Below are 11243 nucleotides of genomic sequence, written 5' to 3' on the forward strand. Positions count from 1 at the left end.
TTTTAAATACCTACTATTAAACTGAAGCATAATGTTGGTTCCTAAAAGTGTGATTTTTAACGATTTTACAGAGAAGACTTATTTTTTTAATTGTTGCCTACTTTTAAGACTGAACTGTCTGCTTTATTATTTTGTATTTTTAAGATAAACTGACTTTTTATTTCAAGTTATAGGGTTTAGTTAGAAGTAAATGGACACTATGGATTATATCGTCGACTATTGTAATACTTTTATTCTAAAATAGACCTATTCTGAGATGAAACAAGCCATTTTTTTTTTTAAATGAAAGGAACTTAATTATGAATAATTTTTTAAATGTTTTAACATTATTTATCTAAATTTCGTATTGGTAATGGAACAAGAAAGAATGAATTGAAATAAAACAAAGATTAGTTTTATTATACATTAATGGGAGAAAAAGTTGAGAGGCTTTAAACACAGACAAGCCTAAAACTCGATCACATTTTTGCGATTTGCCACAAAACGTCTTTTTTGGGTTAGGTCAGTTTCGTTCTCAGCATGCGATATATTCTCCATAAGTTAATAGAATTTAAAAACTCGTCAAGTTTAATAAGGATCTATTTAAATGTCTGGGGCTGCAACTCACCGAAGTCCTTCTTAAGGAAGTGTTCCTGCTTGGCGGCCCAGTCCCGGAGGAGACCCACAGCCTCTTCCATGCGGCCCGGCGCATCCAGTCCGCAGGCCTCCCGAACCCGGATCAAAGTGTCCGGGTGGAACTCCAGTATTTCGTGCTTTAAGATCTCTTTCATTGTGACAGCTTTTACTTTTTTAAATAAACAGCTTCTGTCCCAGGTTGTACTTCAAGTTCAAGCCAAAATACTAGTTACGAGTAGACTTAAATACGTACGAAAAATGCAAGTTTTTATACACTTAAATATTTTAACCTATGATGTATTAACTTTTAAAATTAAAAATAGTCCAAGCTCCGCAGTCATTTCTGCGAGACTGGAATACGCTATACGAGTATACTAAATAAGCAATATTTAAAGACCTTGGATGTTCTAACGTTTTATTAAACTTGTTTAATAGTAGGGGAGGTCAATGTTGATTTTTTCCCTCTTTTCATTTACATTAAATATTCAACTACTGATCAATGCGAAAGGCCCTTTAAGGTCGCTATCCATTACTACGTATCATACTATGACCGTAAAAGCAATGTGTCATGAAAAAATATATTCTTTGTTTTAAAAGTATGCCTACTAGCACGTTTCCTAACCAACCAACATTACAGCAATGTATGCGCATTGCATTACATTCCGTGCCCGACACTTTCCTATTATGGTCATGGTATGATACGGTGAAGTGGGTAGAGGCATTTAAAGTTAAGCAACTGTTGGTGTCAAGTATGATATTGTTTGAACTTTTAACTTGGATTGTAAACGAAGACGTCTCGCGCACTAATTTCTGAGCAAAAAGCAGTCATATATATTTTCTTGGCAAGTTGGAACAAGTGTACCGAATTTAAAAAAAAGATGATCTAAAGTTATGTATCACATATGATACAATACCAAGAAAAGGGTTAAAGGAAGCAAGAGGAGATGAGAGATTGGTTGTACGCTTAGATTTTCCGATAACGTTACCAAACACACAATCAATAAAATAAAATAAATAGCAAAATTGTCAAACACGAACTTGAGTTTCATGTGTAGTTATGGCAATTGGCCACTTTCAGTGTTTAGCAGTAACACAATAGTTTACCGCTACATAAACGCATATTGCTTGTATCAGCGACAATCGTAATGTATATATTCTAAGGTTGATTTAATAAATGTCTCTTTTTTCCTAATCCTACGACTAGCTGTGGTTTCCTTGTATATCCGACACCCAACCTTTTATCGAAACCTATCATATTGCATGGCGAACCTGCCTTAAGAACCAAAGGAATTTTGAAAGCAAAGAAAAAAAACGCAGAAGAAGCACAAGCAAGACCAATCAAGAACCAACAACCAGCAAAAATGAACTCCTCATTCACCATAGTCCTCAACGGCATGACGATCAATATAACAGGGACCGGAGGCAGCTATTAGACAACAACACAACATCGCCCAACAATCGCATCGCATTACAATGTCGCCCACAACCATACATAATCAATTAATCACACTCGGGTATTACTACCGATCGTACGCAGGCTGTTTGGAGCAGGTAAACTACGGAAACTAGTCTATATTCCAAAAGTATTATTTTAGTTTCCGAATATGCACTAGGCTAGTGTGGGAACTACACCCTTGAGCTCATTCTGGGAAGAAGTTTACGTTTACGTAAGAAGAAATATACGTTTATATATAAAAAGAGATGATGATGATGATCACTGTAATTAATGTAATATTTGCATGCTAGTATTTAATGTCAACTATTAAATACATATAGCAGAATAAGTTTTCTGATCGATCTGTATCATCCTTTGTAATCTAATTATTCTAAGCAAATAAAGAATTATTATTATCATCAATTAAAAATCATCGTGTATATATACTAGAGTTACTCAATAGTATCATTATCTGGCGCACTCGAATAAGTTACGAAATCCGCTATGGGTCTCCCCTACTACACATGTGTGGCGTTGATTAGGCAGGTTATAAAATAACCAGTATGATAAGGCAAACTTGTGTTTTCGACCAAAGTAGTTTTATTAAGTAAAATCATGAATTTAACCGTTTTATTTCTTGGATTTATAACGTAGGTGCCTTGCTTGGAATTTTTTACAAGCTTTTATTTAGTTTCACCTGTCCCGTTGTCTGTCTGTCTGTAGTCAAAATCTTGCAAGTTTCACCCACTCCAGTAGTAATTAATTATGTAAATTGCGTGACAATACAATAATCTGGTAGTGACATCATGGTAGTCCGGCCACGATCATCTCCGCAGGACGGAACTCTTCAACGGTTAATGGCATCGACTTGAAATTTGATATGTAAATGTAGTTTGGGTGACAATGCAAGTTCAGTCGATAAAAACTACAGTCCGCAAAAGAAGCTTGTATTAAAAATGAAAAGTTTACCAAAAACTTATTTTCGTTTATTTTTTCTCAATCATATACCTACAGGTCAGGGTCAGCGGTCAGCAACCTTTTGAGTCGGAAAACAGAAAGTTGTTTGCTCAGAACAGAGAGTAGAATCGATTACACTGTAGAGTTTGTGGTTTGTATAAATGCTTTTGCACCATGCTCCAATTAAATGTTTTAGCGAGGTTTCATACTATTTAGATAGGTCAATTAATACTGGCCATTTTGCTGTCAGTTTGATTTTCTTCTAAAAAGATCGAAGCGTAACTGACAAAATTAAATGCAAATCATGAGTTAGATATAAAGTAGCAAATTACTGACCAAGCAAAACAAATGAATATTTTAGAAACAATGATGGCATTCGAAAACAAATTGAATCAATTAACTTAAATTATATCAGCAAAGAGCGTGTCGTACACGCCCAGGATAGGGTTGCGTAGCCATTACGAAAAAATCAAATAATATTTTTCTAAGGATTTCGAATTGTGTACTGAATCTTCCAAGTTTAGGTATATTTTATTTCTTAGGCTGCTATTTACTCTTAAAGTACTCACTAATAATTCTCAAGCAATCTTATATTTATGCCGCTATAATTTTTCTTGTAAATTTGATATATTTACTACCATTCTGATTTTTATCAAATTTTTCCACCCAACAGTTAAGATTTTAGAGAGGGGAGGGGGGCGCTCGATTTCAATGAAAATTTGCACTTTAATGGTGAATATTTCGGAAACAGATCACTGAATAAAAAATGTGTCTTAGCAACCCCCCAATGGTTTTAAAATACCTATCTAACGATACCCCACAATACAGGGTTAGTCGAGAAAAAAAAAACACCCCACTTTACATCTATGGGAGATACCCTAAAAAATTTTTTTTACTTTTTTTATTTACCACTTTGTTGGCGTGACCGACATGTTTATTCATGTCAAATTACAGCTTTCTTGTACTAACGGTCTCTGAGCTTACCCGCGGACAGACAGACGGACAACAATGGCGAAACTATAAGGGTTTCCTAGTTGACTGCGGAACCCTAAAAATGACGAATCGAATGATACCGCATTGGTGGAAAACCTAGATTACAGAGAGGATCAAAGATATACATATATACACATACGCGTGAAAAACAAGATAAAAATAATAATTCAATGTCGCGCCCGACCTAGACTGGAACACTAGACCAGTTTACAAGTTCTACACTATAACGCTGAACCACCACGCAGAACACACAGTTATCGAAATGATTGATCTTTATGCGCGCGATAAGCTCGAAAACGAGCATTTACCCAGAGATAGTTATCAAGCTAGATCGATTATCGATTGATCGCTCGATCGATCGAATTTGAAGTTTAACAGACTATTTTTTGCAGAAAAGTCTTCGAGCGCCGACCACGAACCGGAAGACGAAGCGTTGGCAGGCCTCCCACTAGGTGAACTGACATCATGAGAGTTGCGGGCAGCCGGTGCATGCAAGTGGCGAGTTTTCGTTCATTGTTTCGTTCAAAGGGGGAGAACCTTTGTTTAGCAGTGAACGCCTTCCGGCCGATGCCGCGATGATGATGATAGTGAACTTGATTTTGGAAATAAACAGTTTTTTATTGTTCACCTCCAAAGGCTACCACAAATCAAAAATGTTGGCTTTTCGCCAGAGCCGCTTTTGAGATCACTGGTATAAATAAATATACAAGAATTATTCGCTTAGATACAAGATAATGCTTCCAGAATAAACTAAAATCAGACGCTGGGGCAAAGTTTAATCCTAAACGAAGAAAAACAAATTGTATTTGGTATATATTACAAATGTTAATCATTGTGTTGTGTTATTTCGAGGTCTGAGGACGTATTGCCTAACGCTCAAATGACAGTGTTTCTATGGTAATTCTGTCATGTTTTTGCAATCGTCAGAAACGTTAGGCAATACGGCCTCGTCTGGGGCAACATTCTGCAATTATACGGCGCTTATTTTTGCAGTTTTCGCAGCAAATATCTATTTATAAAAGACTAGCTGTCGCCCGCGATCGGGAACTATGCAATTTTCCGGGATAAGGGATAAAAACTTCCCTAAGTCCTTCCCCGGGACTCAAACTAGTCTTTCCCGGGGACTCTAATCTGTATATCAAATTTCATCCAAATCGGTTTAGCGGTCTAGACGTAATGAAGTAACAAACAGACTTACAAACTTTTGCATTTATAATATTAGTGGGACTAGTAAATGTCACTTCATATGTACAATGAAAATAATTTATTGCATAAAAAGCTTATAAACAAGAGTCTACGGCAATATACACGTTTATCTCTTATTTAGCACCCATAGTACTACAAGCATTGCGTATTTTGGGACTAGGTTAAATATGTACCGTGTTCAAAAAGACAGAAAGGGGCACGCTTGCCTACAAATCTAGCCAACGTAAGCAAGTTTTATTCTGTAAATGGAATGACAATAGCGTCGTAAGTGTAGCGTAGTAGTGTAGCGGCCAATGTAGTACTATTTTTGTCAATATTTTTATCATAATTAATTTTGAAGAAAAAACCTGAGGTTCTTATGCAGTAGTCGCGCGTACAGTGCGTAATATGTCCATGTCTGTAATGTACGGCCGGGAAACAGTGTCACCCGCAATAGACCACCTAAACAAAATGCTACCTATTGCAAAAAAAACAACTCTTTTTAAACAATTTTCCAGCCTGATTCCACCGCTGAAATTATATTTTTTTTTTCATTTGATCAGTATAAATATTACATAGATACATATATATAATACACAATATATTTGCGGTTAGGACCTAAATGACATCTTATACCAGCCAGAACTGGTATTTATCCATTCACGGGCATAGGAACTAATTTATCATTACCACTGGAAGTGGGTCGAATTTAGCTTCCAAGATTTGAGCAAAACAAACAATAAATAAATAAATAAACAAACAGGGCAAGCTAAAGAAAAGCTTCTAAAAATATCGCCGAAATTTAAGCACTTGTGCAAGTATTTCGAATAAAAAACAATTTGTATTCTCATCCTCTTTGGTTCTGGCTGTTTGCTTCTGAAATCTGAAGCCATTGCCCGCAACTTGCCGCGCGCGGCTAAAAAAATATGTCAACTCTGTTCATTCGCGGGAAATTCGGCGGACTTCGTATATTGTGTAATTAAATAACAAGAAGCTCGACTAGTGTGAATAAATTTTAAACTGTATTATAAACCTTGTAAATAGTGTTAAATACTTAGTATGTTTTTTTTAGTGTGAAAAACAATAAGTAAACTTAGTGATTAATACGGTGTGGATTTGGCGAGCGCTTTATCAGTTTGCTTTATTGAGGTTTGTGGTTCATAAATTGCTTTATTAATTTTGCACGAATAAACCACACAATAAGTCAGTCACTATATTATACTATCGATTTTATAAAACATCATTAAAATCGCAAACTTGTTGTTGTTTCTTTAAAAAAATATGGCTCTGTCCATTAGAGGACAATTTTGCCAGTGTCTAGTAGTTTTTGCCGTTGTACGGTAAAAAAATTCTAGAAAACGAAATATGAGAGGTAATGGTGGATGAACGATGACAGCGAAAGGTAAATATTCAAACGACATAGCTACCCGTTGCTAGGCTTGCCGTGGCTCGCCTTAGCAACGGCTAATAACGCCTAGCAACCAAAAAACGCTGAAAAAAACACGTTTCTTGTATGACGACCCCCTTTAATTTGTAACTTTATTTTATTTTTAGTATTTGTTGTTATAGCGGCCACAGTAATACATAATCTGTGAAAATTTCAAGTGTCTAACTTTTACGGCTTCAGAGATAGAGCCCTGTGACAGACGGACAGACAGACAGACAGCGGAGTCTCAGTAATAGGGTCCCGTTGGCACCCTTTGGGTACGGAACCCTAACAAATTCATAGGGCCACAAAAGCAATTCATGATTGTGAAGGTTTGTTGTAGAAATATATAAGACCACCTATAATATACAAAAAGAAACCTTTAAAAAAACACATTTTTTTACCAATTTTCCAGCCGGATTGCATCGCTGAACAATGGAGTCTTTATCATAGTTTTCTTTTATAATTTAAAAATACATGTAATACATATTTATCCTTATTTGCAATCAGCAGCCAAAGTTAACTTTCACCAGCCAGAACTGGTGTTTATTTGTTCATAGGAACAAATTTATTTAACAAGTCTCATGCAGTTAAACTGATCTAGAAAGCTAGATTACCAACAAACAAACAAATTAATTTACTGAAAACAATTTAACACAGTGAATGCGTCCGAAATCTATTAAAAACAAATGTATCAAGCCACAGACGCATTCATTCATGATCATCATTAGGTTTGTAGTATAATAAACCACCTAAACAAAAGGCTACCTTTTAAAAAAGAAACATTTTCATGCAAAACAATTTTCCAGCCCACTCCCATTGCTGAATTTTTTTTTTTGTATTATTTGCTCAGTGTAAATTTTACATAGATACATAAATACACAATATATTTGCGATTAGGAGCTAATGACAACTTATGCCAGCCAGAACTGGTGTTTATCCATTCACGGGCATAGGAACAAATTTATCATCATACATAGAATTCTAATGCATAAACTCAGAAAAATTCACCATACCCAGAACATACTAGAACAAACCGATTAACTGAAAAGAATTGAACGCAGCAAATTTGCCAAAATAATTAATTAAAAACAAATTCATAGGACCACAGAAGCAATTCATGATTGCAATCAGGAGCCAGTCAACTTTTACCAGCCAGAACTGGTGTTAATCCATTCAACAAATTTATTAAACAACTCTCACGCAGTTAAACTGATCTAGAAAGCTAGATTACCAACAAACAAACAAAACAAATTAATTTACTGAAAAAATTTAACACAGTGAATGTGTCACAAATCTATTAAAAACAAAATATATCAAGCCAGAGACGCATTCATGATCGTCATTAAGTTTGTAGCAGGTATAATAAACCACACAAAATGCTACATTTTTAAAAATAAACATTATTTTCATGCAAAACAATTTTCCAGCCAACTTCACAACAACAACAACCATAGCTGAACAATGGAGTATTTTATCACAGATTCCACCTAAACAAAACCAAAATGCTACCATTTTTTTTAATTTTAAACAATTTTCCAGTGATGTTTTTCCTTGATTTATTATTTTTTCAATAAAGAACTTACATAAATACATATATACACAATATATTTGCAATCAGGAGCCAAAGGCAACTTAAACCAGCCAGAACTGGTGTTTATCCATTCACAGGCATAGGAATAAAATCAAACAGGAGTCCTGCCAGCTAAATGTGACAGGAAACTGTATTGAAAACAATGAAATTTTACCAAACAATTGAGCGCTCATGCAGAGAAGGTACTAGAAATAAAAACTTGAGTACTTTTATAATACTCAAGGACGCAAAGCAAGAGAAAAAGAAATAGAGCCATATTTTTGCTTCCACAGTGAAGACGGATTGAAAGACCTGTTTTTGTTGAAGGATTGACCTTGAACCGCTTTAGGAAAGGAGCAGAAGCATTGAGGGAGTCTTTTGGTAACAAGTGAGACTCGGAATAATAAAAAAAAATCGCATCTCCATGCAGCCGAAGGAGTATTTCTTAAAACTTTAGATGGACTTCTCTGTCTTCAAGTTTAAATCATCATCTTTTCTGTTGAAATTATAAAACCTTATATGTAGCTGAGCCACCAACAAAACAATTTGGTGCGAGTCATACAGGCCATCTTCATATCTTGTTAGAACCAGTAAAATTTTTAATTAATTTGAGCCACCGACAGACAGCATGTGCTTCAGACAGTCATTTCTCTTCACATCTATTTCTTGTTGGAATTGGGAATTTATAAATGTTTGAGACACCGACAGAGTGTTCATACCGGTTGTCTGCTTGTCCGTTTTCACATTGGTTTCTTATTGGAATCAGGATTTTTTTTAATTATGCAAGCCTCCAACAGAACGTGTGCTTCATGGAAGTGTTCATACACACTTGTTTGTCTTCAAAATGTATGTACATCTCTTCCATTTTGTTGGAATGTTTTCTTGGAACAAGATGTGCACTTCATTAAATTGTTCATACTGTTATGTTTTAATCTGAACTCGCCCCTGTTCAACATGCTGTAACAAAAAGAAAAAAGAAGTTAGTTAAAAATTATGTCAATACATGTCAATAAAAGGACTGTACTGTTAAAACACTTAATAGTCTAATTAGACTTCAGCTGAGAATAAATAAATATCATGGGCAATAAACACTAATTGACCTAGCCCAAAACAAAAGCTAGGCAACAAATATATATAATTTTATAGATAAATATAAACTTAGATACATATAAAACATACAAGGCCCAAAAACCCCTATACAGGTTTCATCTCACTCGGTTCAGCGGTTGCTTGAGAAGGTAACAGACAAAATTAGTTTGCCTTGGCCCAGGCACCAAGCCTGCGATCAAGTTGCCTACTAACTGACAGTCATTTCATTTTATCATATTCCTTGTGTATGTAGGTATCATACATGTGATGTCAAGGATCAAACTAAATGAAAGTTTACTTTGATCCTTAAATGAAGCTGTATAATAGCTGCTAGGATTAAACGTGAATAAGCTGTAGTCATATTATGTGAGGTCAGTTGTTCAATTTACAGCAACATTGGGCAATGATTCAATGAAGCGAGCACCCACTTCCCGTATACAAAGTTACGGTGTAACGTGAACCCTTAACAAAGACGGTTTATTATAGGCGCAAAGACGCACACGCTAGCAAGTTGGAAAAGGTGTAAATCAATTAGTTTTTCATCTAATAAGTAACTAAGCTGTTTCTGTATTGCTTACTATTTGTGGTGTATATTGTATTAGCGAACCTTAGATAAGCGTTTTCGTACGTAGATAGAAACCATACAATGAGACCTCGTGGTCTGAATAAACTTAATTGTTATGATAACTAGCGACTTTTCGATCCATTACCACTTATCAGTTAAATCACGATTCAGAGTACAACAGTTACTTACGGCGAGAAACAAATGCATCGGAGCAGTTGCTACCAACAGATAGGTACCTACCTATTAAGTAAAAAATGCGTTTTCGGGGCTATGTATTGTCCTGAATTGTTACATACCAATACAACAATGAAAATGTTGATACTGACTGCGCTGCACACTAGTCGCGAAGGCAGGCACAAGAAAGACCGAGACTGACCGAGTAGTTTTTTTAGTACTCAAATGCGCAAGGAAAACAAATCACTGTCCAGAACCTACATTACCGTTAATCGTGTATCATCTCACATTCTAACCATAACAAATACATGATATTTGGTAAAACAATGAGGATAACCACTCACCTGAGGTTTTTTCAGAAGACAAATCCACCAAGAAAAGAAAGACGAAATGAAAATGGCGGTCGGCTGAGTTGAGGAGAGGAGAGAAGTAGGTAAGGTACACGATAACGATACGCGTCAGCAGGGCTACTATGAAACTCGAATCTCGAAGTTCGTGTCGTGCGGTCCCTCTGACACTTATACTGTTTAACACGAGAGCGAGAGGGACGGTACGATACGAACTTCAAGTTTCGAGTTTCATAGTAGCCCTGCAGCTTATGCTTGTGCGCGGCGCTTGCGTCGTTTATTCTGTGTTGCCAAGTTGAGGAAATTAGGAAGGAAGAAACAGAATTTGTCCAGAAAAAAAATAACCTGTTCATGACTAATTAAAAAATACCTTGATCATTACACTACGTGTTTACTCAATAAATTAAAATATAGATATAAACTTACCATCATCTAAAAGCGATAGGTACCAATTTAAAAGTATATATATAGTAGTATAGTATCTCTATGTATATACCTGTGTTTTCTGTACTGCTTACTGTGTTGGTGTGCAATAAAGAGTTATGGTATTGTATTGTATTAATGAAACATCGACATCAATGGATACTGATCTCTTAAACTAATAATTACATTCAGTTTTTACTTTGTTACAGCTACATTTTTTTGTTATTTTTAAACCCCCGACGCAAATGGTTATCAGTATGAAACCAAAGCCTTTCTGTCTGTCTATGTGTGATATCGTATGTAGCTTTCAGGCGGATAAACCGATTTCAATGTTTCTTTTCGTGAAAGCGAGTTTTCTTGTAGTGCTTCTTAGCTAAACTTGATAAAAATGGCAATGTCGGGGTTTTTTAACTTTTCTATGTTGCTTATTCATAAAAATAATTTTGATTGTATCTAATCTT

General features: G+C 35.5%; 1 protein-coding gene across 2 annotated transcripts in view; it reads right to left on the bottom strand.

Moving 5' to 3' along the window:
- The window catches only part of LOC141442857 (uncharacterized), a 57234-nt gene extending 54862 nt beyond the window's left edge, over positions 1-2372 (bottom strand). The window contains exon 1 of one of the 2 annotated variants that reach the window (XM_074108002.1): positions 608-2372. In XM_074108002.1, the coding sequence (XP_073964103.1) occupies positions 608-770 (163 nt within the window). In that variant the 5' untranslated portion in view covers positions 771-2372. The remainder of the gene's footprint in view (positions 1-607) is intronic. The other variant, XM_074108003.1, reaches the window with a different exon arrangement.
- Between the last annotated feature and the right edge of the window lie 8871 nt (positions 2373-11243).

Source organism: Choristoneura fumiferana, chromosome 26 (assembly GCF_025370935.1).
Source record: "Choristoneura fumiferana chromosome 26, NRCan_CFum_1, whole genome shotgun sequence".
Lineage (NCBI taxonomy): Eukaryota > Metazoa > Arthropoda > Insecta > Lepidoptera > Tortricidae > Choristoneura > Choristoneura fumiferana.